Source organism: Polyodon spathula, chromosome 22, assembly GCF_017654505.1.
Source record: "Polyodon spathula isolate WHYD16114869_AA chromosome 22, ASM1765450v1, whole genome shotgun sequence".
In the NCBI taxonomy this organism is placed as follows: Eukaryota; Metazoa; Chordata; class Actinopteri; order Acipenseriformes; family Polyodontidae; genus Polyodon; species Polyodon spathula.
The window spans coordinates 28,581,241-28,608,640 of NC_054555.1; the positions used below are offsets into that span (position 1 = coordinate 28,581,241).

Consider the following 27,400-nt stretch of genomic DNA (forward strand, 5'->3'; position numbering starts at 1 on the left):
AGTTTCACCCATTCCAGGTTAATACAAGCTTGATTAGCCACATTCTATAGGTAAAAAGCTCAGCTGTGTCTTATTAAACTCATAGTAAAACCAGGAATGGATCAAACCATTTCATTTCCATCCCTTTAAGTACATGTAAATGCAACTAAATTGATGTAGCATTAACGTATCGCAAGCACAGAAACAATGGTATGTTGGGGTGAGCATGTTCAATTGCTTTGCTATATCTGTTCAGCTTTATTAAACAATTATTTTAGTAAAGTTTTTTTCCCTGTTTATGACTCTTTGGCACTCCCTATTCTCTCTTGCAGACAGAGAGACTGGACGGCTGCTGCTGTAAACTGCCTCTGAACGATCATTGGAAAGGCCAGGCAGGCAGGCAGGCAGGCAGTGTGTTAGCAGCAGATCCACAGTGTTTGAGTGCAGGCTGTACAAACCCTCCTGCTGTAGGAACGGGATGAAGAGCTCAGCCACTGTGCTGCTCAGAGCCTGGCTGGAGGAGCCCGATACAGAATGCTGGCTCAGACTGCCGATCCCTGTGGGCAGAACCGACACACACAGCTTAATAATGATCATACAGCACGGGCAGGGGTAACAAACACAATAATAACAAGCTGCAATATTAATATCATTAATAATAATAATACCTGAAAGTACGCTCATCTTTTGGGCAACAACATTCAGTTTACCCTCGGATCCTAAAAGGTAAGGTAGATAAAGTAAACCAGTTAATTTTGAGAACATGAAATACAAACAGCAACATGCATCTCTTCACCGAGAACTTCAGAGACTCTGGTGCCCTCTGGTGGCGAAGCCTGGCAGGCGTACTCACCTCCCAGGATGGCGAACAGGTGCTTGCTGACAGACTCCACAGCAGAGGGGTCGCTGCACTGGAGCGCCAGGTTCTGCAGAGCCAGCACAGCCTCGTCCATCACCTGGGGATTGTTCGCTTTGAGCTGGCCTGAGAAGAGTAAACACAGCATTCAGCCCACACAGCAGCACCACTCCTTCCTTTGGTCTGTTTGTTCAACCCATATATATATATATATATATATATTCCATAGCTCTAGGGTGCCTTCACAAGGACCCACTTACTGCATTTACAAAGGTATCCGAACTGACAATCAATTTTAAGGCTGGCTCAAATGTTTCAGTGCTACGTACTTGCCAGTCCTTTGCCGATGTCCATGGCATACTGGCTCATGTCCAGTGTCACCGAGGACAGCAAGCTGGAAATGGCTGTTCAAAACAAGGAGGGGGAAAAAAAAAAAAAAAGTTACAATTTTAATTACAAAAACTTCACTGTCCGTTATTAGCGATGGTCTGACCTCATTTCATATGAGAATGCGATGCTCTCCTGTGAATGAAGCCCAGCTGCCTGGACAGGAGCGTGGCTGCAGTGAGACTTACTCTCTGTGATGTTCTCAGGGCTGCGCAGCAACGACTTCAGCAGTGTGGGCAGCAGCAAGTCCTTGAACTCCTGGTGGGTGGCGTGGCGGAGCAGCGGGGTGCACTTATCCTGGGGATAGGGGGGCACAAACAGCAGCCTGGTCACACATGCAACCTGCAGAGACTGCAGCTAACAAAACAACCCAGAAACCTTGCGTGCTCCCGGGCTGGGAAGAAGACTCCTCGGGAGAAGCAGCTCGGCGGTGGAAACGAGACTCTTATTGCGTAGCAGTTTTGCCCATTCCAGGTTTTAATATGTGCTTGATCAGCTCCAGTGTGCAGGGAAAAAGCTCTGGTGTGTTATGAAACTCGTAGCAAAACCAGGAATGGATCAAACTGCTATGCAAAGGGAGTCTTACTTGCACCTGTGCACTTCTACTCATTACGATAGGTCTCAAATGTGCAGTGTTGAAAGAAACACGTTACTTTATTTGAAAACATGGTTTGACTGCAGGCTTCGATCCAGCCCTTGTGTGCACTCATGACTGCTCACGGTTAGAAGAATTTCCAGCTAGTCTGTTCAGGATACCCTCACTGTGTAATGATCTCTAGATCAGGCTTGTAGGATTTTTTTTTACAGAGCAGAACTTACTAGTACATGTCTCGGAGGTTTGGTTTTGCTCATCAGCACAGTCTTCATGTACAGCTCCAATAGGGCACTCTAAACCAGGGGAGAGAGAAACACACACAGTTACAAAGAACCAGAGCTGCATTTCTGAACATGATGAATGAAGCATGCTTCTGTGCACCATCAAATCAACACACAGCGGGTTCACCTGCATAACAAGACAGCCAGGACCACAAGGGGCTCAAGAATCAAATTCAACTTACAAGACGATACATCGCTGTGTAGTACATTCTGCCCTGGCAAGAAGAGTACCATTTCAACACTATCAACTGAGGCAAAGCTCACAACTGGTACAATTCTAGTTCTCTTCACTGCAGGGGTGGTAAGAAGACTCCTATTGTACAGCAGTATCACCCATTCCAGGTTTTACTCTGTGCTTGATTAGCCAGTGTGTACAGGTAACAAGCTCAGGTGTGTCTTATTATTTAATCAGGAATGGACATAACTGCTGTGCAGGAAGCCTTACTTCCATCCCTGCAATGCAGCTGTCCTGCTGGCAAGCCCAGTTTGGGGCTGGCGAACCCGGTCCCAGTCTGTGTTACTAACCTTGTGTTTGTTGACAGTAGCGATGTCCTTCTGTGCGGTGCAGAAATCCACCAGCACTCCCAGCATGCCCAGGTGGGTCTGGCTGTGCTCCAGACTCAGGATAACAGACAGGTACTGATCAGCAAGGCCTGGGTTCTGAGGAGAGAAACAGATCAACATGTTCCCATTACAGGAGCTCAGGACAGCCTTCTTCAAGCACAGTGATCTGCTCTAGTTCCCTCACGTTCCTATTGTGTCTGGTTTCATTTCAGTATTTTCCTGTCTTCTAACTGGTCCCCTGCTGTGTGCTCAGCGACATTTACATTTAATTTCCCATGAAGCACTGCATATTTCTCCTCCGTTTCTATAGGTTAGGTAGCACTGCTGCAGTCACGAGGTCTATTAGGCGTCAGTCCACATTAATAAACAGACATGTCCTATGTCATCTGTCCTGTGATCTCTGTGTGTGCTGACTGAGTTCATTCCAACAGCACTGACAATGGCGGTGGTTCATTTGAATGTCTTTAAAAGTACTGGGTTGAATCTTATTTGTTTTAAAAAGGAAAACAGAACAGCCCATCACCTCCTTCCAAATCTGCCGGAGCTTCTTCATAATTCCTTCCAGATTGTGTTTGTTGGTGCCGCCCAAAACATCAGACAGCAGCAAGCTCTGGACTTCCACCTGCAGATAAAAAAATAAAAGAATCACTTCTACTTTACACACTCCATACACCCACAACAGACAACACAGCTAATAAACTCAACTGCAGAAGGAATCTCCATCAGAAAACTGCTGATAGCCGATATAAATGACCGCTGCATTCAACCCATGCACCCAATAAACACAAGGCCTGCTTGTTTTTTTTAAATCCTGTTTTAGCACAGACACGTCAAGCACCTGTTCTCCCTGCTCCGCGACCACATTACTGACCAGTTTCTTCCAGGTGGCTCCCTCTCTCTTGTCGGGAGACGGGAAGACAGTCTGCACGAGCAGGACGGTCCAGGACAGGGCCAGGGAGGCAGCTGAACTGGTGCCCTTGCTGCTGAGGAGAAAGGAGAGCTCTGTCAGCACAAAACTGCACTGAGAAAACACCTGCTACGGGAGAGCAGAGACAAGTCCTCTCTGGATCCAAGCTTTTCAGTCTTGGGTGCATTGTTTCCGTGAAAGAAAACTGAACCCCTGGGCTGTGTGGTTAGTGTGCAGTGCTCTTGCTCTGAACCCCTGGGCTGTGTGGTTAGTGTGCAGTGCTCTTGCTCTGAACCCCTGGGCTGTGTGGTTAGTGTGCAGTGCTCTTGCTCTGAACCCCTGGGCTGTGTGGTTAGTGTGCAGTGCTCTTGCTCTGAACCCCTGGGCTGTGTGGTTAGTGTGCAGTGCTCTTGCTCTGAACCCCTGGGCTGTGTGGTTAGTGTGCAGTGCTCTTGCTCTGAACCCCTGGGCTGTGTGGTTAGTGTGCAGTGCTCTTGCCTGGGGTTGCCATTGTTGCAGATGATCCCGGCAGTCTGCAGGCACTGCACCAGGTTCTTGGCTGTGGCTTCGGGCTGAGACTCAGCTAGCTGCTGGAGAGCAGAGTGCAGGGCTCTCCTCGAGGCAGAGTCTCTGTGAGAGGGATGGAGAGAGACCGTCAAGCTGGAGATGCAACTCCACCAATGCATTACTGTTAGTTACCAGCTATGAAAAACACTATATAAAATGTATGTTGCTACTATAGATACAAAACAAACTATATCTCCTTTAATGCCCCCCCCCCCCCGTAATGCAGTACATGTAGAAAGACTTTTCATTAACCCAGTTTCTGTAACACAATCTTCCTTTTGCAATCAATGCAACCATGGCATGCACAACTAACATCCCTACCAATGTGGGATCGAACATTTTCAAGATTGTATAAAACAGATGAGATGCTTTCCCAGACCTGTATCGATGCAGAGTCAGGCAGAAGAGTTTACAGAGTCCCCTCACTGCGGGCTCCGGCAGCTCTGAAACCCATTCAAACACAGCCAGTTACACAACGACAGCACACTGCAGTAACACCAACACACAAACTGGGGAGCAGGGCACGGAATGGGGTACCAGCATGGGGTGAAGAACCACACAGAGTGCTGAGATCAGTCAGAGACGAGGACGAGCGCTGATGGGCTGAACAGCCTCTTCTCATTTATACAGGCTCTAATAAAACCTTCACAATTTCAACAAGTGTTTTGAGCAGAGGTCTTTCCCCACATCTTCGGTTGGAAATATTATGGTCAAAACACTTGCCTGCGAATGTACTGTCTCAACAAACACAGTGTGTCCCCGGTGTGTGTTTTGATGCTGCAGTGATAAGATGCAGGCTCACCTTTCCCTGTCACACAGTCCTTGAGTTCATGGAGTATCTCTCTCCGTTCTTTCACACTAGCTGTGGTCACTTTCAACGCAAACTTCTTCAGAGTATCAGAAACCTGGGAGAGCAGACAAAGCAGCAGCTTATATACAGAACATCTATCGACACAGCAGAGACGAGAGCTAGGACTTGCAATAACACAAGATGAAACCTGACAAGGATGCAGTGCACCAGCTGCGTTCTCATTACTGGTACTGTGAAAAACCCCAATCATATTTTCATCCCGTTTCGAAATACAGGATGACTAATTAAACCCAAAGAAAACTCTGACCACGGTGGTAGTATCGTAGCTAGTTCCTTACCACTTCCATTAGAAATTAGAAACATTCTCGTAAAGAGTTTTACTCCCTTGTGTGCTGTTTTCATATTATTTATTGAGCAGGCGCTCTCTAATACAAACACAATGAATATTTACATAAAGAAAGACAGGGGCTAGAGAGCACGTTGTGAAATCAATGACGTCGCATATCTCGCAACGACCTTAATAATAGCCTGTGCTGAACAGCCATCGAAGTTGAACCCGATCAAAGTGCTGCGATCTCTACTTCGCGTTGTACTCTAGAAGAGCGCAACCCCCGGCTCTTTAAAGCCCGGATCGGGGCTGTAGAGTCTGGCGTCGTGACTGTACCACGACCCTCCACCGCCACCGCCTGCCTAGACGGGAATTTCCACGCAAATCGGCTTCCACTGTGTAGCATTTCACATGCCGCACACAGCTACCGCCGTGCCCACGGGTCTGCGTCGTTACAAGGCAGCCCCGAGTTTATATTAACGCATCAGCCCCGAGTGTTTGAGAATCACACGAACCTGCGTGTCCGCCGCCATCCTGCCGGCCTTGCTCCAGGAAAGACTTCGCTCGCTTCACTTCCGGGTCCAACACGTGGGGGTTCCCTGCAGCCTCATCGGGGACCCGCGGAGCTCGTGCGCGGTCGCAGGTGCTGCGCGACATTACTTTGTGTCGCTGTAGAAACTGCAGCGACAGCCAGCGCATATGACCGTGCTAGGGTGCAGATTGAAATATACTGGAATATTATATAGTGTAGTGCAGTTGGTTTTAGCCAGTACTCTTAACACTGAGAACAGAAGTGGCAGAAGTGTTAAAGGGACTAGGAGCTCTTAAAATAAACAAATCCCCTGGGCCGGATGAGATCCTCCCAGTAGTACTCAAAGAAATGAAAGAAGTAATTTACAAACCGCTAACCAAGATCATGCAGCAGTCTCTTGACACAGGGGTGGTACCGACAGACTGGAAAATTGCAAACGTAATACCGATCCACAAAAAGGGAAACAAAACTGAACCAGGTAACTACAGACCAGTAAGCCTGACTTCTATTATATGCAAACTTATGGAAACTATAATAAGAGCCAAAATGGAAAATTACCTATATGGTAACAGAGTACTGGGAGACAGTCAACATGGTTTTAGGAAAGGGAGATCGTGCCTAACTAACTTGCTTGATTTTTTTGAGGATGCAACATCGATAATGGATAATTGCAAAGCATATGATATGGTTTATTTAGATTTCCAGAAAGCTTTTGACAAAGTCCCGCACAAAAGATTAATTCTCAAACTGAACGCAGTTGGGATTCAAGGAAACACATGTACATGGATTAGGGAGTGGTTAACATGTAGAAAACAGAAAGTACTGATTAGAGGAAAAACCTCAGAATGGAGTGTGGTAACCAGCGGTGTACCACAGGGATCAGTATTAGGTCCTCTGCTATTCCTAATCTACATTAATGATTTAGATTCTGGTATAGTAAGCAAACTTGTTAAATTTGCAGACGACACAAAAGTAGGAGGAGTGGCAAACACTGTTGCAGCAGCAAAGGTCATTCAAAATGATCTAGACAAGATTCAGAACTGGGCAGACACATGGCAAATGACATTTAATAGAGAAAAGTGTAAGGTACTGCACACAGGAAATAAAAATGTACATTATAAATATCATATGGGAGATATTGAAATTGGAGAAGGAATCTATGAAAAAGACCTAGGAGTTTTTGTTGACTCAGAAATGTCTTCATCTAGACAATGTGGGGAAGCTATAAAAAAGGCTAACAAGATACTCGGATACATTGTGAAAAGTGTTGAATTTAAATCAAGGGAAGTAATGTTAAAACTGTACAATGCACTTGTAAGACCTCATCTTGAATATTGTGTGCAGTTCTGGTCACCTCGCTATAAAAAAGATATTGCTGCTCTAGAAAGAGTGCAAAGAAGAGCGACCAGAATTATTCCGGGCTTAAAAGGCATGTCATATGCAGACAGGCTAAAAGAATTGAATCTGTTCAGTCTTGAACAAAGAAGACTACGTGGCGACCTAATTCAAGCATTCAAAATTCTAAAAGGTATTGACAGTGTGGACGCAAGGGACTTTTTCAGCCTGAAAAAAGAAACAAGGACCAGGGGTCACAAATGGAGTTTAGAAAAAGGGGCATTCAGAACAGAAAATAGGAGACACTTTTTTACACAGAGAATTGTGAGGGTCTGGAATCAACTCCCCAGTAATGTTGTTGAAGCTGACACCCTGGGATCCTTCAAGAAGCTGCTTGATGAGATTTTGGGATCAATAAGCTACTAACAACCAAACGAGCAAGATGGGCCGAATGGCCTCCTCTCGTTTGTAAACTTTCTTATGTTCTTATGTTCTTAACACCGAGCCATCAACACGCATAGAAACCTATGTTAAAAGGGTCGTTAAATTTGCCAGCCACACGGTACGGCTTGCACTTACACAAGCAGACCAGTGCGCTGTATCACAGCAACAACAAAAAACCTGAAGGATTGCTGCTGGGTTCAGACCTCGAGGTAACAGGATCTCCGACGAGACGTAAAACCTATTGGAAGCGACTCTGCAGCAGCAGTGGTGATGCGCAGTTCACCCCCCCAAGTCTCTGAATAAAAGCGTCTGTTAAATGATCAATAATAATCACAATGGGTAGAGGATGAAAGCTGTCTGGTTAGCTGTGATGCACAACACAGCCCTTGCAATCCAATCCAGGCCTTCATTCATAAGCAGGTCCTAAAATACAGAACTAAACCTGTCTAGGGCTGAGGACCTGCCTAGAGCATATTTCTGCAGTTCAGCAGATGCAGCTTCACTCTGTTCACTTTGAAAGGGCCCTCATCTCATTACATGATGCATACACGTTGTGCAGTGTTAGAAACGCACTTCCCAGCCCACATTGAAATAACAACAATACTGTAAAAACGAGGCGCTCCGGATTATGAGGCTGGTTAGACTGCACTTGCAGATCTTTTGAGCTACCCCTCCTACTCAGCCCTGGGCTTGCCTGACCCAAGCACCATGTTACTGGATGCATTCCTGCCAATGTAGATGCAAATAGTTTTAATCCTAAACTTGTTGCTTCCCATCTCATATTGTATTCTAGTAGTACTTGCACTCACTGTAAACTATGCTGTATTTCTACCATGTATTGCCCTGTAACACCTGCAAGTCACCTTTAACCAGCTGCCCATAGCCATGGAGCACCTATTACTCCAGAAACTCATTCTATTTACCTTTTCAAAACTTGTCTACACGTTCATTTTAAAAAAATCAACACACTGCAAGCAGAGTTATTATATTTTATTGGTGGTATTTTGATGTGTCAAGCTGCACACAGCAAGGCCAGGTTGGGTATTCAGTCGAACAGCCCGAAGCCCATGTCATCGTCCGATTCCTCAGACTCCTCCTTCACCTCCTCCTTCTTCTTCGCAGCAGGGGCTGCAGCAGCGGCAGAGGCCACCTCAACAGCCGGGGCAGCGACCGCAAAGGCAGTGGGGTCAGCCAGGAACGCCTTCACCTGAGGGGTAGAGACGGGGTCAGAAACGAGGCTTAGTTCTATTCAGTGCATTTACCCACTTAGAAACGGTTATAGCAAAGCTGGTGTTCGAGACCAAGCGTCCCTGTCAGTCGTGGGAGCGAGACAGACAGGGATAGTAGGAAACGAGTTCATGTGCGCAGGGGGAACGACAATACAGCACACGACAGCTGCATTGTAACTTATCCTGCGCATCTCTGGAGCAGCTTTATAAATGGGCAACTAGAGGAAGTAATGGGGAGATTAGACTAGCCCAAGACAACCATGAAATAATCAATTCTAATGGGCAGTTTCTCTGAAAGCATGCGAAATACAGAGCATTAGTTCTATAACCTCAGTTTATTTCAACAGCAGTGGAAAGCCACACTTCCTAAAGATGGTACAAACTGCCTACTAAAGTTCAGCATTCAAAAAGATTCTTACCTTATCAGCCAATGGGAAGGAGTAGTCAGTTTCCACAGCAACAGCCAAGACTCTCTTGTATCCATTGATGACAGAGTGGGGGATAGAGGCAACAGTGGGGTAGCCGATCTGCAGGCAGACACTGGCAATGTTCCTCACGCCCTGCAAGCAAAGAAAAGCAGTCAATAGCAACTCCAGCAGTGTGGGCTGGGTATGTACAGTACTGCAGGAGCACGCTGGTGTTCGAGACCAAGCGTCCCTGTCAGTCGTGGGAGCGAGACGGACAGGGATAGCAGGAAACGAGTTCATGTGCGCAGGGGGAACGACAATACAGCACACGACAGCTGCATTGTAACTTATCCTGCGTGTAGGTGCAAAATGAAAGGAGGAATATTGCAGGTGTCAATGGTGTGACTAACGCAACATACAAGCATCATGGTGTTGCCACTGGTACACTTTCAAGAAAACAGGGAAACGAAAGCTACAACTCCAGTTTAACATCTGAAGGCTCCACCAGTAGTTGGAAAATTTAGTCTAAATTGACAGGTCTGTGTGTGAAGCCCCCTACCTCCAGGAAACGCTGGTGCAGGGCATCCTCGGTGATGTCCAGAACCTCAGGGCTGTAGACACTGCCGTTGTCGTAGACCTGCTGGATGATGAGGCCGAAGGAGAAAGGCGAGATGTTCAACATGTTCAGAAGCGTGGCTTCGCTGGCACCCACCTTGTCCCCCGGCTTAATCAGCTGGACGTCACTCTAGAGGAAGAGAAAGAAAAGGGATCAGAAGAGCTTACAGCAGAAGCAGGGATTTCAGATTGTAAACAGGATTATGCCAGGCTTTGCTTTTAGCAAGCCACTCTATGAAGTAAATTGTTTATGAAGATACAGCTACACCCCTTATCCCCAATACTAGCTGTGGACAGTACAGTTTATACTACTGAATCCAAAAATGTCACTCCTCTTGTTCGGTATGCGTGGCTATACTTTGTAGAAGTGACCCAATGTGATAGAGGAAAAGAGAAGTTTGACTTACCAGAATTTCAATGGTACCTCTTGAGATCTTGGTGGTGATCCCCAAAGCCTGGAAGAAGGAGGTCTTCTCAGGGCCCAAGCCGGTGTTTTGGGCAGGAACAGTGACCTCGCAGGGAGCCACAGCACCGGCACGGGCAGCAGCTGGCACCTGACACAGAGAGAGAGTCACAATGAATGGCAGTGGAACAGGAAGGGGAGAGGCAACCTCTCAATTTCTCCTCAGAAGAAAGTGAGTTTACTACAAGATAAACAGAGCACTTGAGGCTGTATTGTAACTGCACCTGCATCTGAGCTTGACCACACAGTCTGCAATGTGACCTGAATTGTCCAACTCAGTTGAAAACCACCACTATGAAAGCACAACCGGATACAAGTCAGTGTTAAACAGTGTGTGCAATGCACAGAAATGCAGAAACAGCTACCTTGTTGGCCAGCAGCATGTCCCGGACCTCAGTCAGATCCTCCTTGGTGAAGACAAAACCGACATTCCCACGGATGTGATTCAGCAGCCTGCAAGTGGAAGCACACTCCGTGATCCCAGATTCACAAGGGCACGCCTCCACAACTTGATAGAGTTTCCACTGCAATCAACTGCTAAACAAGCTGGTGTTCGAGACCAAGCGTCCCTGTCAGTCGTGGGAACGAGACAGTCAGGGATAGTAGGAAACGAGTTCATATGCGCAGGGGGAACGACAATACAGCACACGACAGCTGCATTGTAACTTATCCTGCGCATCTCTGGAGCAGCTTTTAATTTTGCAGATGAGGAATTAAACAGTCATTATATAACAACCATAAAAGGGATACATTTAAACAGTTCAAAATACCCACACGCTGGGTTTACAAATGTGACCAAACTGATGGGCTTGAGCATGTTGATGCAATGACTGTCTAAGAGGTGGCAGTCACCAAGTGTACAACAGCAGGGAGAAGGCAAACACACAGCCATGTAGAATTAACTGCCTACATGTGATCATACAGAGCAAGCCGACTAGAGAAGCGTAGCGCAAACACACTTATGACGAAGCTGCGTACTTCTCAAGGGATGGGTTGTTCTCCAGATGCCCGCGGATAGCCTTGCGCATCATGGTGTTCTTCCCCATCAACACAACTGCCTTCCCGCGCAGAGACAGGCGGATGGTCTGCATCTGCTTGGAGCCGACGTTGTCAGCGCCCACGATGAAGCATTTTGGGTAGTCATCCAGGAGTTGCTATGTGGAGAGGGAGGAAAAAAAACCAAAAACGGTGAGTTTCCAGCGGGCCATTGGCTTTCAGGATGTAGACAGGAGACACAAAAAGAAATGTTCGAGACCAAGCGTCCCTGTCAGTCGTGGGAGCGAGACAGACAGGGATAGTAGGAAACGAGTTCATGTGCGCAGGGGGAACGACAATACAGCACACAACAGCTGCATTGTAACTTATCCTGCGCATCTGTGCCTCCACTTCCAAGACTGCACTACTTTCAGTGCCTCAGCACAGCAATGTGTCAATACACACAGTGATGGGTAATAGAAAACCCTGGCTGTAAACGGAGGGCTCAGGCTATAGATCAGACATGTTTCACTGAACTGAAACACACACCAGCCTTCATTCCGTAGCATCCTGTATACAGAGGAGTTCCTAAACATATTCATTTTAATCACAACTCTGTTAAAACGACACTAGCGATGCCAGTTCTATTGAACGCGCATGCGGTCGCCGTTCTTTGCCTGGTTGACAGAAATGCTGTGGATCACTCACGACGATCTTCGTGAAGTAGTTGGATTTCCACACAGTCCTGTCTTCCCTGGGCATCTTCGCAGTGCTTCCAAGGATTGCCACACAGCTGGTTTAAAGACACGGTGTCACCTGGGGAGAGGGAAGCGTGCAAGAGAGGGTTAACAACGGGTTTGCACCCTGCCGGGCACTCAGCTGGGCTCTGCAAAGGGCTTCGCTTTGTTATTTCTGTATCAAATGTACTAGTAGTAGCATGGCTACCGATAGTAGTGAGTTACCCGATTGAGATTATTATTATTATTATTAAACTGGGATTGCAAATAATTAAAACAGGGCACTCTGACAATACTTCACATCACACTACACGAGCACACACCCGCGCGTAACGGCAGCCCCCGGTACCCCACCACATGGCCCCGCTTCAATCGACTCTAGCACTGAGGCAGCGTGGCTCGGCCCAGGCCTCTCCACACAGACACGCCGCTGAGACCGACAACACGCTCACAAAACCCCCCGAATCCCGAAAAACACACAAAAACACAAACCGGGACTCGATTCAAAGACTCTAAAACCGTAATTATTCCCGTTTCAAACTCTACACCACACCCCGTAACCTAACCACTCACCTCACAGTCAGGGCTGCGTGAAAGAGAGAGGAAACGCCATCCGGGAACAAACCATTTATACTGACACAGGCAGCCAATCAGAAACCCCGCATGCGGACAGCGACGAGCAGGGATTGGATCTTTAAGCTGTCACTCATTCACGAGTATTCCAACGCTAATAGTCATAGAAACTGCAGTTACAGGCTAGAGCGGAGCAAGAACGAGCGATGCAATGCAGCCCAAGCTAATAGTCATAGAAACTGCAGTTACAGGCTAGAGCGGAGCAAGAAGGAGCGATGCAATGCAGCCCAAGCTAACAGTCATAGAAACTGCAGTTACAGGCTAGAGCGGAGCAAGAACGAGCGATGCAATGCAGCCCAAGCTAATAGTCATAGAAACTGCAGTTACAGGCTAGAGCGGAGCAAGAACGAGCGATGCAATGCAGCCCAAGCTAACAGTCATAGAAACTGCAGTTACAGGCTAGAGCGCAGGAAGAACGAGCGATGCAATGCAGCCCAAGCTAACAGTCATAGAAACTGCAGTTACAGGCTAGAGCGGAGGAAGAAGAATGCAATGAGCGATGCAATGCAGCCCAAGCTAAGCAGTCATAGAAACTGCAGTTACAGGCTAGAGCGGAGCAAGAACGAGCGATGCAATGCAGCCCAAGCTAATAGTCATAGAAACTGCAGTTACAGGCTAGAGCGGAGCAAGAACGAGCGATGCAATGCAGCCCAAGCTAATAGTCATAGAAACTGCAGTTACAGGCTAGAGCGGAGCAAGAACGAGCGATGCAATGCCGCCCAAGCTAATAGTCATAGAAACTGCAGTTACAGGCTAGAGCGGAGCAAGAACGAGCGATGCAATGCAGCCCAAGCTAACAGTCATAGAAACTGCAGTTACAGGCTAGAGCGCAGCAAGAACGAGCGATGCAATGCAGCCCAAGCTAACAGTCATAGAAACTGCAGTTACAGGCTAGAGCGCAGCAAGAACGAGCGATGCAATGCAGCCCAAGCTAACAGTCATAGAAACTGCAGTTACAGGCTAGAGCGGAGCAAGAAGGAGCGATGCAATGCAGCCCAAGCACCGGTATTCCAGGCGGGTTCATACTTCCGTCGCAGATGACTGGGCAGACAGCAATGCAAGCTGCGCAGCTTCACTATTTGCTGTGCGAAGGACGCATGGTGTCGCGCTGGAAGTTTACGAACTTTTTCTATTACAAGTTTTTTTACCAGCGATTACCAGCGTATGCCCATGCAGCAAATGCTGACTGATATTTTTCACCAGCATCCGTCCCCGTGCGATTTCAGATCGCTGACTCACGAGAAAAAGCGGTGCGACTTTGCAAAAAAGACGCAGGAGTGTGGATGTCGTAATTCCGACCTGTAGCACAGGGAGAGACCCTCCACTCCGACCAGAGAGTATGCCGGATTCTGAAGCGTGATCCAGCGCCTTTAATCTTTTGCACTGCCAGCCGTGTAAAACAGTGCGGCACCCGGACATGTCCGTGTATCCCGTCCGCCGCTGTGTTTACCGAGCGAGAGCATCTTATTGTTTGACACGACAGCATTAACTGGAATGTAATGTCAACTTTCACAAATAATTCAACGTAAGCAGACGCTGCTGTAACCCGTGGACAATCAAAGCCCAGTCTAATCATCACCAATTTACAGAAATTCTTAACGTGGACTAAATAAGTAATAATTGCTAAATGTATTACAATAGTTAATAGGCTTTTGTCTGCCAATTATAAATACATATGAAATTACACATTTTATGTGTTTAATACTTTGTGAACAATCTAGAATAAACTTTTTTTTTTTTTTTTTTTTTTTTAAATTTTTTAAATGTGCTTCTGTATATGTCGAGCACCCCATAGGGTGCAGCCTGTACTTACAAGCAGAGCTCTACCCCACCCAGTCATTGCCATCCAATACAAACACAGTTCAGTGGCTGGATTACATCAGTATCAAGTTCACTCTATCGATCTACATGAATCCTTGTGTCCATAACGCAATTCCCATGTTAAACCCCTTGCTGGCCAGTGTCCAATATATTTGACATTGCGGAAACTGGCATGGGGAAAGACCCAGGATCATATTGCTGGTTTTCCACAATGACAGTGATTGAGTTAGAGGGGTAACACACACAAGTACCAAAAAAGGGCATATTTTATTGGCATAATCACATGAAATGAAATGCTTCAGCAATCGGTTTCACAGACACAGAATAACAAGCTTGTTACAAAGTGATTCGTAGGGCAGCGGGAAATAAGAAACCCACAATGCATTAGAAAGCACTCTGCCTGCACTTGGGACAGTTCCCTTTGGTTAAAGGCGAATCAATGTTCTTGTAAACATGGATTAGTAAAGTTTAATTAAAACACAGTTTACCTTGTTAATTGAAAAGATCATCAAGGGGTCACACACCATTGAGAAGGAGGAGGACAAACTAAATAATGGCTCAACAGAACGCCAGTTTAAGGCTTCCTCAAAATGAACAGTGTACGTTTCATTACAGGGACTTTAGCCAAACTAACCCTGGAGGTGTATCCAGGTTTACAGAGCGAGTCGCTTCAGTATCCTTGCATTTACCAGCTCCACCTCTCCCTCATGGAAGAGCCATCCCATTTCTCTGGATCAGTCTGTACCGAGCCTTGCACTTGCCTTGAGCTTGTCTGGAGAATCCTAACTGCACGGCGCTGATCGGGCTTCCTCGTATCATTCAAACCATGTGACCGCATGACCTTTCAACTCTGCTGGCTCAACCTAGGGCCAGTAGGAGGGACCAGCCACTTTGAAAGGGGTGTGTGTCACGTGACTGGAATGGAATTTTCAAACGAGCGCACAGACAGGCAGAGACAGAGGCAGAGGGAGGAAAAAAAAACAAAAATAAAAACAGAACCACACTTGCTTTTTCTCCCCCAGCATCTTCCTAGCAGGTGTTGGCTGTTAGATCTGTCCACAGCACAGTGTGAAACACTGCAGCAAACCTGTTTGGCACGTTACAACTTTAAAAAAAACAAATCAATCGGACACAAGCTTGGACAGCAATACAAGCTACCAATACTACTGAGACAGGTGCCAATGGCATTTGTTTTGCCAACAGCGCTGTGAATGGCTCTGGTTATTTCCGTTGGCACCAAGAAATAATATACCCTGACAGCAACAAGCAATTCTCACTTTTAGCATTATTAGTTTATTCATTTTTAATCTTTCAGTCAATCTTGACCACTTGGTCGGCATGTTGCCTAAACCCTAATAAGTTTTGTACTATATTTTATATTGTTTAAAAATAAAATATATATATATATATATATATATATATATATATATATATATATATATATATATATATATATATATATATATATATATATATTACCAAACCAAACAAATTGTTAGTACACTCAAAGAAAAAAAAAAAAGAGCGAGCATCTAAAGGCCTGTAGTAATTAAGACTTGCATTACGGATTCAGTTATTGGCAATGAACTGAACCACAGGCATTCCAACAAAACCAAGGCATGGAGTAAAAACACAGCAGTTCAAAGGTTATAAAACATGATTTCAGCCACCTCGTGTCAGCCTGGGAATCACCTTCACAAGGCAATTCCAGCTTGTGCTATAAAATACGATTCCTTTTCTTTTCAGAGGCGTTTTCCAGCTCGCAGTCATTCGCTTGTTTTCAACACGATACACCATTCTTTAGCATCTTAACAAAGCTGAGGTTAGATTAGAATTACATTTTTTTTTTTTGCAAACCAAGAAGTTTGTCCGAGTTTGAAAACTTTTGAGGCAGGATATAATAAGTGGTTCTTTGTTAAAATTTCATATATATTTTTATATATGTATCTATATACTTTGTCAGAAAAGGAGCAAAAAGGTATAGACTGGATATGAATAACCAAACCCTATATTAGAAATGTTTTATGAAATTGATTATAACGGTAACTGTCTGTAGAGACTTGTTACACGTGACACAGTTTTTATAGAAAACGTTATTGCCATCACCACCACACTGAAAATAACAGTTCTGAACTCCACATTCACAAGAACACGTTATGATTTAAATATCTTACATTTTTTAATGATTACAAACAAACTTTTAAAAACGATTCAGCCCCAAACAGGTTAACAATATGAAGTAAAAAAATATCTGATTCCTCGTCCATGAAGCTGAATAAAATCCCTCCCCCTAAAGTGTTAAACTTGCAAAGCGAGAGAGACCTTGCCTCTGGGCTTTCCCATATTCACTGCAGCAGCAGTTTGCATTCAACAGCTAGACTGGCTGCAGTGAGGAATCTGTAAAACCAATACTCACAGTAAAGCTCTTTACTGTTAAATATTGGCATCCTCTTGGCACTATTAATTACTGTGTGCAGTTTTTGTTTTTCAATAAGGTGCAAGCCAACACATCCCAATCCTTGATCTTTATCACAGTTTAGATTTGCTTGTGGGGCCACATTACAGGGTAAGGGAAGGCACACTGTCCTCTATGATCACACTCACTCACTCCAGAGCAGTGGTAATGACACAGGCACTTAGATGCATGGCCAGTCAGGAGTCAGTTACCTGGGAGACAGCATCACTGATGCTCTCTAGCATGAGAATCCCCCTGCATACTGGAACAGTTACTGTGGTGACCAAGACACCAGACTTTTTAAACAGTTCCTACCCTACCCTGGGTTTCCTAGGCAGTGGGGTGCAACAGAGTCCTTTCACCTGTTTCTGACCTGGACTTGCTTTCTTGCTTGTTTGTTTTTTTGTTGTTGGTTTGTTTGGAATAAGAAAATTTCCGTCATGAAAACTGTTTTACAAAATACGGCCATATATCTTGACATGGTTCGCTGTAAATGCACCTTATTGAGAGAGAGAGAGAGAGAGAGAGAGAGAGAGAGAGAGAGAACTGCTCTGCCCATTGCCATCGATTTGGTAAGCTTGGGTCAGAACAGCACACTTGAAGCTGTATCAGAAAGACCACTTCTGTAGTAGAGATCACACTGACAGCTCTGACAGATCCCCTACACTGTGTACATAGATTTCTAACGTTTGAAAAGAAAAAAAATAAATAAAAAAAGGCGATCACTTTTAAAAAGACCAGGCGCTCAAGCGCTCGTTTTCTAAGCAGGTTTGACCGCCCGCCCTCACAAGGTTTCTAGCTGAACAGTTTGATGAAGCAGTTCTGGCAGTAGGGCTTGTCGTTCTGCTCCTTGAAGGTCCCCTTGTTGAGCTGCTTGAGGCAGAAGGCACAGACGAAGTGCTCGGGGTGGAACTTCTTGGCCATGGCGGTGATGCAGCGGCCGGTGATGGGTTTCTGGCAGCCGGAGCAGAGCGAGCCACGCCTCTCGTGGTAGTGCACCTCGCAGTAGGGCTGCCCGTCGTGCTCGAAGAAGCTGCCGTTTACGAACGGGGTGAAGCACTCCTGCAAGGCAAGGGAGAAGGAGCATTAGCATTGGAGGGGCTCCAGTCAAATCAACCTGAACCACCACAATTATTCTTATTACAGCCCTGAAGATTGCATGAGACAACTATACACTGCAGCCCCAGGATTAGCCCAACAACGAATCCAGACAGATTCTACTGTGAAACAGGGCTGGGTTCAAGTGCAACAGCGTTTGCATTTAAATGCAAATACATGTGCACCTTCATTTGCATATAAATGCATGCAAAACATTTGCATTTGAGAGCGAGCGAGAGACAGAGAAAGAAAAAAAGGAGACAGAGAGAGGCACACACACATCTGATTGAGAGCTGTGTTTGCACTGCTCAACAGCCTCGATTTATATCCCGGCACTACACCAGAGCCATGTCTAAACGCAGAGCTTCAGTGGTCTTTGAGCATTTTGATATACCTGACAATGCTCAGGCGGTGTGTAAGGCGAGGTGCAAGCACTGCCCAGTGGAAATGATCTTCAACAGAAAAGCTACTTCCAATCTCCTCAATCACATGAAGGTAAGTTACTGGCTCCTTTCATGCAACACAAACCTCTCTTTTACCAAGGGAAAGCTGCCGGGTAAAATGACACGTACTGACATGAAGTAACACAGCTACTGGTCGCTATGGGCACTTTATTTATGAATTCTTGTAACAGACTGCAGCTCCACGCTGTTTTGAGTAAAGGGCAGATCTTAATTGAATGAGCCAAATGAATAAAAAAAAAACCTAAGTGTGTTCTTTTAAGGTTGAAAAATTCAGATTTTCTTTACATATATATTATATAAAAATAAAATTGTTATGCCTTTCAGCTTTTTAATGTAGTAAAATATAAAAAAGTGTAAAGCATTGTTAAAGGATTTTTTCTTTTTAAATGATTTTTTGTGAATGACAGTAATTTAAAGCAATTTTCCGTTGCACTTCTCCATTTTAGCAAGCCTTCATTGTATAACTTGCATGATGTACTGTATACCGCGGGACTAAGGTTACCGTGGTATTGTTTTAATGGGTATTGCACCGTGGACATTTTGCACCAGCTCATCCCTGCAATTACACCTTCTGTTAGGCAAGGCTGTGCCTGATCAATTCAGTCAACTGAAGTGAATATTATGTAGTTGTGCTTCACATATCGTGTATTCTCTTTTTTTTTTTTTTTTTTTTTAGAGAAAGCACGCCTCAGTACCCTTGGAGCCTACATCTAGCCAAGCCAAATAGCGGCCACCACTTCCGAGGACCCTCGCCGCACCTACTGAGAAACGAAGCAGCACTGACCCTCGCCAGACGCAGGCAGACAGAGCTCTGGTCAGCCTTGTAGCCGGGAAGCTCCTGCCAGTGTCATTCGTGCAGAGCTCCTCTTCTATGCCTTCATGCAAGAAACCCAACCAGCCTACAACATCCCCAGCCAGGAGCACTTTGTGCACTGCCTGGTACGCGAGCAGCACACCCTTCTGCACAACAAGCTGCAGGAACTTGTCAACTCGGCCCCAAGTGTTTCCCTGACTCTTGCTTTATGGTCTAGTAAGAAGGCATCTGCCTACATGGGCGTCACTGGCCATATGATCATCAACTACGCCCTAAAGACAGTGTTGTTTGCCTGCAAACGTGTGAAGGGGAAACACACAGCTGGCAGCATGCTCAAGAACTATGAGCAAACTGTGGCCATCTACAATATGTCCAGCAAAATTGCCAGTGTCGTCATGGACAATGCTTCCAGCATGGGCCAAGCCTGTGACTTGCCAGGGTTCCAGCCACAAGCCCAAGCTTCTCAGGACTCCAGTGACAGTGAAAGTGACCTGGATGGTGACAGTGTGTCAGATGACAGTCTCCTGGAATCCCTGCCTCAACACAAGCATTGTTTTGCACACTCACTTCAACTTGTTGTGAGGGACGGACTCAAGTCATCTACACAGACCATCAAGGTCCTGGCCAAAGTCTCATCCACTGTAGCCCACATCCGGGAGTCTACAACAGCCACTGACCTCCCGGTAGAGCAGCCCAAGACCCAGGCTGTCAACGCTACATGTTGGAACAGACAGCTCAAGAGGGCGAGAAGTGTACTGAGCATCGACAAGGAAAAGCTGGACTCCCTAGATACAGCTCCCCTCACTGCCAGAGACAGACTTGTCCTTAAGGATTTCATCAGCATCATGACCCCCTTTGAGGAAGATGAAGACCGGATACAAGGAGACCAAGTTATCGCAGCTAGTTTGGTCATCCCATCTGTCCGTGGGATCAAGAGACACCTCCGTTCCCCATCAGAGTACAACAGCAAGCTTGTGATTGCTCTCGTGGGTGCCACTGAAAAGCACCTGTCACAGTACGAGGACATGACCCCTTATCAGAGAGCAGCTGTTCTGGATCCACGCTTGAAGCTTTGCTGTTATGAAGGTGACCAATCATCACGCCTCAAACAGGACCTCCTCACTCTGGCCAGCACCTTCCTCTTAGATTCACATCCCCAGCTAGAGGAGTCTTCTCCCCCTCCATGCAAGAAAAGCTGCATATTCCCCTTCTTTAAAGAGCAGCCCCAGGTTGATGTCACCAGCCCACATGCCCAAGAAGTGGAGACCTACCTGCAAGAACCCTGCATCCCCTACAGTCAAGATCCTCTTGCATTCTGGAAAGGCAACCAGTACAGATTCCCCCGGCTTTCCCAGCTCGCTCAGCACTACCTGTGTATTCCTGCCTCCTCTGCCCCTGCCCAGAGGCTGTTCTCTACTGCTGCCAAGAGCTTTCACCCGGAGCGGACAAGGCTGTCTGACAGCAACTTTGAAACTTTGATGTTTATTAAGGGTAACAGTGGTCTGGTGTAATCTAACACTGAAAGGGCGTTGGAACCGAGTCTAAATGACTCGTGCATGTATGTATCTATATTTATCTATGTTGATCAGTACTTTTCTACAGATCAATAAACATTACTATGGGTTGTGTCACATCTGTTCACACAATTCCATCTTTGCATTTTGAATATGAACGTTAGCAAACACATCTGCAAAGTTACAGTTGCGTTTGTATTTAAATGCAGCTGGAGCATTTGTAAGTGGAAGATTTACACATACAAATGCATTTGAACGCAGGTTCGTACTCAACCCTGCTGTGAAATGTTCTCAAACAAAATAAAATCCACCTCAGGTCAATCAAATCCAATAGAAGAAACTATGAGCTCCAAGCTGTTTAATTGCATATTTATTTTTTTTGGCCAAGCTTGTTGCAAGATTGACATAATTAATAGTTTATTAAAGCAGATTACTTTTCTTCTAAATACAGCAGTTATTTAAAATGTTTATTTAAAAGTGTACCAGCTTGCTGCTGTGCAAATCAGCATTCCTGTGTCTCCCCTCTAGAGGGAGCTTTGAGCTCAGCTACCCAGTTTGAGGAGGTGTTGAGTGGAGAGATGCTGTGACACTGATAATGTGATGCTGGCTGCTTCTTACCCGACACACGAAGCACTCGGGGTGCCACAGCGAGTTCAGAGCTGAGATGTAATTCTCCAGAATGGCCCGAGCGCAGCCTCCACACTTTGGGGCGAACATGTCGAAGTAATCCTTGCGACAGTACGCCTTGCCGTCCTTCTCATGAAACCCTGCAGACAGACAGCAACAAATACACAAGAGATCACACGGAAAGAAAGGGTGAAGACTTCTAGTGGAGCTCGGCAGCACCACAGTCCCACTCACTCCCTGTCCTGAGGATTCAGTGTGCCGCGTGGACATCAGTAGACACTGCAAACCTCCCGGATCTCTTCTGAGAATCAGCTTATACACAAAAACATTTGTTCAGTTCACAATGGCAATCACATCCTAGGCATCGATGTCTCGTTAAGCCCTCTCACCTAGGGTCACTATTCTCAATGTGCTCTATTATCTTGCAGGTAATGGCTGCAGTGGAGGACATCGATGCTAGACTCTGGAAACCACAGTTGCATCTGCCTGCGAGAGACAGCCCAGGACTGAATGCAATGCAGGCTTGAGGTGAGCTCGCTAGCAGAGCTGTGAGGTCACACAATTCTCAGCTGTACTGGAACATGGGATTTCTATCTGCAGTTACCTTCAGGACCAAAGAAAGCTCCACACTGGGCACAGAAGAAGTGCTCCGGGTGCCAGGTCCTATCCAGCGCAGTCACAACTTTCTGTTAGAAGAAAAAATAACTAACATGAATAAATAGACCAATAAAGAAATACAATACAACCAAAATAAAAGCTACAAGCCAAGTTTAGACATTCTGTGGGAAGCTAAAATCCAGTCCACTAATGTCTCAAACGTCAACAGTGCTGAAAAACATGAGAACAAACAAGGTCTGATGAAACAGGAAGTGTCAACAGTGCTCCATTGTGTCAGACTCGTTATGTGGCGAGTTGCAAAAATAAAAGACAGGCAGTTAGTTATGGAGGGACTCTCCAGCACACTGCAGGAATGGAGTCAGTATGGTCTACTGAACTGTAGACAGCAGAGCCTGGTCGCTAATCCTAGCCCCAGACTTACTGTGTGGCAATACATCATGGGACCTCCTTCTGCCATGGAAATGTACAATGAGATAGAGAGGAATGAGAGAGAGAAGAGCGGCTCTGTTCTGTTTTCAGGGGGGAGGCGGTTGTTCAGAGAGAAGAGCGGCTCTGTTCTGTTTTCAGGGGGGAGGCGGTTGTTCAGAGAGAAGAGCGGCTCTGTTCTGTTTTCAGGGGGGAGGCGGTTGTTCAGAGAGAAGAGCGGCTCTGTTCTGTTTTCAGGGGGGAGGCGGTTGTTCAGAGTGCCTTGTGGGCAGCAGCGTCCCGCTGCTCAATAACAAGATCTCCTGAAGTGAATGACTCATGAACTAGATTTCTGCTGCTGCTTTACAGATTAACATATCCCTTGGGACCAAAATCATTTTATAAACCACTCCTGAAAAACACCGTCTGTCTGTCTGAGCCACTTTAAAACGCCATTATTTAGCAGGCAGTACTGGGATACTTGCGGATTCACAGGGGAGACTCTGAACCAGGCTTTTCCTGCATTAGGAGTCATCATGCCCACTCTTATTTAATAACAATATGAAAAGTCACTCGATCTACCCCAACTTAGTTTCTGTTATGTATGACACAAGCATGCCAGCGAGATTCAACCACAGACAAGGCTGCAAATTCAAAACTAGAGCCATCCTGAAAAACTGGATCACAACGAGGTGCCTGTGTGTGTTACAGACAGCCAGGGGCCCTCATATTACCAATCCAACTCCCTTAACGTTCAACAACATCACTTACATGTTATATAACTATTGGGCAAGTCCTTCTCATTCTATAGCTACATCTACACACACACACTAGCACAACATTCAGACAGGCACTACACACACGATACATGCATCCCAGCGGGGAGAATGAACAGCAATGGACAAGCGCATCACATGCTGGGACTCACGTCCAGGATGGGGCCGTTGCAGTAGTAGCATCGCGGGGAGAAGAGGTGGTGATAGTCCCTTTCGCAGTAAGGCTGCCCGTCCCTCTCAAAGAAGTTGCGGGAGCCAATCTCCTCCTGGCAGTGGGTGCACACGAAGTGCTCTGGGTGCCAAGTTCTGCCCATCGCCGTGACCACCTGGAGAGAGCGAGAGAGAGACACTGCAGATAAGCTGGAGCTCAGAGACAGACAAGCACAATATATATTTCTACATTACAGGGGCATGTATATTTGACACGGTCAGCATTATTAAGACACCAGTGCAGTTTCTCTTGGCTGCACTGAAGTGGTTGGATTTCATTGCCAGTTTCAGATCCTGCAGTATATGAACGTGCCAGAACAGTCTGCTCACCTGTCCTGCGATGGGTTTATTGCAGGCTCCACACACCCCCTTGGCTACGGTCTGAACACCGAGCCGGTTCAGGTCAGACTGCAGGCTACCCAGCATGCTGTCCAGCTTGTTTCCAGCTTTGGGGGCTCCGGCTGGGGGGGACCCCCCACCACCCTTCCCCTGGGCCATGATCTGCAGGGGTGGGGCAGAGGAAGCAAGGTCAGAGAAACTGCAAGAAGTCTTATAAATACCCAAGCACTTCAACACAAAGGACTCCTCTAGTTAACAGCAAGTCTCAAGGTCTATATTTGCATCTCTCAATGTAAACAGTATTTAGTGAAGCGTTTCTTTACAGTCCTATAGTGTACATTTACTGTTATGTACCTTCATCTTTCTGACTTCCAGCTGAACACCGTATCAAGCATGAAGTTCTGTGTATTGTTTAAAAGAGAACAGGCTGGCACTAGCCCTTGTTATTTACTCGAACCCTTCAGGGGATTTGGAGAAACAAGTGAAGAAACTCAAAACCTCAAGCAAGCCTGATTTTAACATAAATGTTTGATTAAAATCAGCAAGAACACACAGAGAGAACGATGCTTCAAGAGTAACACTACAGTGCAAATCGGGGGAGACAAGAACCGAATCCCCAAACTAACAGAGAGAACGGACATACTGTAGGGCAGGGGTGTCTAATCACGCTCCTGAAGGGCCATTCCACTCCAGGTTTAACAGGAAACATTAGACCATTAACTACAGCAGGGTCTGTATGTAGATTTAATTGGTTCGATTAAACAGTTTAGAACAGGGTTGGCACAAAGACCAGGAGTGGAATAGCCCTCCAGGACCATGACCTATATTTATTCAGACTGTATGTGTGCATGCACAGATGAAAGGGGGAATATTGGCCAGCACTGCTCAGCTCTACACTTGATTTCACTGTCCAGCTCACTGTCGATACACACGTTTGGATCAAGTGTCTGAAGCTCTCCATATGGATAGGGGGAAGGAGAGGCAAAGGGATCTACAAGGTCAAACCAGTCTTCCCTCCCGGGGTATGGAGCCGGCGGAGGAAAGGGAGCCAGCGGCTGGGGAAACTGGACAAGACAGCAGAGGATCAGACAGGCATGAAGAGAACAGCAGATCATCCACAGCATTCAATCAGGCATGGAAACAAGACTCCTACTGCAAAGCAGCTTCACCCATTCCAGGTTTTACTGCAATCCTGATTAGTGCATAGGCAACAAGCACAGGTGTGTCTTATTAAAACTCCATAGTAAAACCAGGAATGGATCGAACTGCTCTGCAACGGGAATCTTATTCCCTGCCCTGCAATCACTTCATCAATATCTACAGTTATTACCAAGTTTCTTTGTAGCGCTACCTTCTTCTTTCACAAATCCAGCTAATTTATGTTTAAAGGAAATTGTACAGCAGCAGCTATATTTGTACTGTACGAGGGTCATTCACTAAATCACAAAACAGGAGCCTATCAGGGATCGAACCAAGACTCCCACTGCATAGCAGTTTGATCCACTCCTGGTTCGACATATAAACTGGGGTGGCTAACCAAGCCCTAAGTAAAACCTGGAATGGATGAAACTGCTATGCAACAGGTGCCTTCTTTCCAGCACTACATAGGATGAGAATGGAACAGAAGCAGATATGGATTCAGGATGGCAGACCGGAGAGCATCCCTCAGATCATGCCTCAAGGACCCTGGCTGGGTGTTTTTGGTGCCAAAATGAGTGCAGTGGCCTACCCCCTGGTGGACGAATTGAAAAATAAAGTAGCAGCCTACAAAATGAGCAATAATCTGGGATCAATGAAAGGTTGTAGCTCAGCGACTTGGTAGCACATTGAGATCATGTGTGGATGAATGCAGGGCAGCACATTGAGATCATGTGTGGATGAATGCAAGGTCAGAAAATAAGGTTGTTCTCTGAAGGCTAAAAAAAGAAGTAGACTGCCAGTCATGACTTTACATCCTGTGAAATTATATATAGAGAGAGACACACATAAAAAGGCCATTTCTCAGAAACAGCGTGGTCTCTCTGCTGCGCTACACTCACAATCCAGCCACTACTATTAAAAGATGAGGATTTACAAAAAGCAAGTTAAAAAATGTAATAGTTTTACAACTATTTAAAAAAATGCCACTCTGGAGTTGTCATCTCTTCAACTGAGCCAAGGGTTGGTGGATCTCAATACTCCCACTACTAAAATCATTCAACAGCAAAAAGCAACCTCTTAGAGTTTTTGTCTTTGATCAAATTTATTAAGAAAGCTGGCATGTTCTTTAGTTCAGAGACTGTGTTTCGATCCAACACGGCTTACAAAACCGGAACGCAAGGATTAAACTGCTCCCGCTGGACTGCGGCAATGACAGGGTTAGCGACTGAAGCAAAAGCATGCATAGAAAGAGAGCGGGGTCCTGCCTTGTCGAGCGTGGGTGGGCTGAGAGGGGGGCGAGCAGCGAGAGGATTGGGGTGTCGGGATAGAGGAGGGTAGAACATCGTCTGGAAGCAGAGGAACACTACTGTTCAAACAAGCCTCTTCATAGAAGCCTCACTCCTAGAAAGAATTCGCACTGTACTGCCAAAGAACACATAGCACTGCATAACACAGCATCTGATTCAACCTGTTTTATAGGAGCCTGTTGTCATTCTAGGACTGTCTGAGAATACATGCAAGTGTTGAAGTTGTATTTATTTACACAATCAGGATCAGTTCAAACCTTTAAAACACTCATCTGTCGTTTCTATACTTGCACAGCATTTACAACCACAGCTATCTGCATGAAGTACAAATAAACTACAATGTACTGAATGAATACAATACACATTTAGAGGTGGTTACAAGTAACAGAATCACATCTCTCCGAGTCATGTGAACTCCACCTTGTCTGGTCACAATGACTAAAGCCAAACTGTACAGAATAGAATTGACAGTGACTAAACACAACATGGAATACGTTTAAACATATGGGAGGAATGAAACAAAGGAAATGATGAGAGGAATAATGATTAATGAGTTCATGCCTTCATTGGAGGAAAGCAGGGGTCGTCGTCAGTCTGACAGGCGATAGAGACAGCCGTCTTGGGCTGAGGGGGGGCGGGTTCTAACACCTGGGGGTGGGCCGGGGCGTCTGCAGCAGGAGCAGCTCCTGGTAGTCATCTGAAGAGGTTTCCCTGTGGGCTGAGGGGGGGCGGGTTCTATGTGGAGCTCCTGGGGTTGGGCCGATAGATGTCCTCTCCCGTCCCCCGCGCAGACAGTCTCCTCGTCGTAGGACCATCTGTAGAGGTTTCCCAAAGGTCACGTCCACCCCGACTGGTGGAGAGGGGGAGGGGTGCTTGGGGCCCTCCCCCTCCGAGGCGGAGGAGGGGAGGGCACTCGTAGGGGCCCGGGGGGAGGTGGAGGGGGAGGGGGGGGCAGAGGCCCGGCTAGGGTCCCCTCATCCCCTGAGAAACTGCGACGCACTTTTTCACTTCCTGGGCAGCGCGTTTGGGAGGAGGGGAGGCTACAGGAGGGATGGCTCTCCTTTGCAGGATGGGAGATGCTGGAGGCATTATTATCTAATGGAAAGAGCACAGCAGAGATAAGGTGAGCGGGTACAGACACAGGCCACAGCTGAGAGGAGGAGGAAG

The 27,400-nt window shown here is 46.3% G+C and overlaps 3 protein-coding genes and 4 non-coding genes across 8 annotated transcripts in view; all 7 read right to left on the reverse strand.

Moving 5' to 3' along the window:
- gcn1 (GCN1 activator of EIF2AK4) overlaps positions 1-5,853 on the reverse strand; it is a 28,864-nt gene extending 23,011 nt beyond the window's left edge. For both annotated transcript variants that reach the window (XM_041223680.1, XM_041223679.1), the window contains exons 1-13: positions 5,791-5,853; positions 4,939-5,041; positions 4,516-4,579; positions 4,068-4,199; positions 3,534-3,642; positions 3,186-3,284; positions 2,624-2,758; positions 2,042-2,110; positions 1,411-1,519; positions 1,165-1,239; positions 833-961; positions 648-698; positions 438-536 (exon numbers count right to left, since the gene is read on the reverse strand). In XM_041223680.1, coding sequence (XP_041079614.1) covers positions 438-536; positions 648-698; positions 833-961; positions 1,165-1,239; positions 1,411-1,519; positions 2,042-2,110; positions 2,624-2,758; positions 3,186-3,284; positions 3,534-3,642; positions 4,068-4,199; positions 4,516-4,579; positions 4,939-5,041; positions 5,791-5,808 — 1,192 coding nt within the window. In that variant the 5' untranslated portion in view covers positions 5,809-5,853. The remainder of the gene's footprint in view (positions 1-437; positions 537-647; positions 699-832; positions 962-1,164; positions 1,240-1,410; positions 1,520-2,041; positions 2,111-2,623; positions 2,759-3,185; positions 3,285-3,533; positions 3,643-4,067; positions 4,200-4,515; positions 4,580-4,938; positions 5,042-5,790) is intronic.
- Positions 5,854-8,561: 2,708 nt separating this feature from the next.
- On the reverse strand, positions 8,562-12,671 carry LOC121297316 (60S acidic ribosomal protein P0). Its single transcript, XM_041223565.1, has 8 exons — positions 12,586-12,671; positions 11,984-12,091; positions 11,279-11,454; positions 10,666-10,753; positions 10,245-10,391; positions 9,782-9,967; positions 9,235-9,375; positions 8,562-8,793 (listed from the first exon to the last, which is right to left on the reverse strand). The coding sequence occupies exons 2-8, from the start codon at positions 12,035-12,037 to the stop codon at positions 8,632-8,634; spliced, it is 954 nt and encodes a 317-aa protein (XP_041079499.1). The 5' UTR covers positions 12,038-12,091; positions 12,586-12,671; the 3' UTR covers positions 8,562-8,631.
- On the reverse strand, positions 8,877-9,004 carry LOC121297636. The gene has a single exon (XR_005947190.1). It is a non-coding gene; the product is annotated as a small nucleolar RNA SNORA63 (small nucleolar RNA).
- LOC121297635 lies at positions 9,453-9,580 on the reverse strand. Its single transcript, XR_005947189.1, has one exon. It is a non-coding gene; the product is annotated as a small nucleolar RNA SNORA63 (small nucleolar RNA).
- LOC121297634 lies at positions 10,850-10,977 on the reverse strand. Its single transcript, XR_005947188.1, has one exon. It is a non-coding gene; the product is annotated as a small nucleolar RNA SNORA63 (small nucleolar RNA).
- Positions 11,545-11,672, reverse strand: LOC121297633. Its single transcript, XR_005947187.1, has one exon. It is a non-coding gene; the product is annotated as a small nucleolar RNA SNORA63 (small nucleolar RNA).
- A 4,742-nt stretch (positions 12,672-17,413) lies between the features above and the next one.
- On the reverse strand, positions 17,414-27,322 carry LOC121297073 (paxillin-like). The gene is made up of 10 exons (XM_041223083.1): positions 27,234-27,322; positions 26,966-27,048; positions 26,795-26,871; positions 26,192-26,272; positions 24,719-24,850; positions 23,778-23,948; positions 23,390-23,563; positions 22,043-22,124; positions 21,430-21,578; positions 17,414-17,983 (listed from the first exon to the last, which is right to left on the reverse strand). The coding sequence occupies exons 1-10, from the start codon at positions 27,320-27,322 to the stop codon at positions 17,717-17,719; spliced, it is 1,305 nt and encodes a 434-aa protein (XP_041079017.1). The 3' UTR covers positions 17,414-17,716.
- Positions 27,323-27,400: the final 78 nt, after the last annotated feature.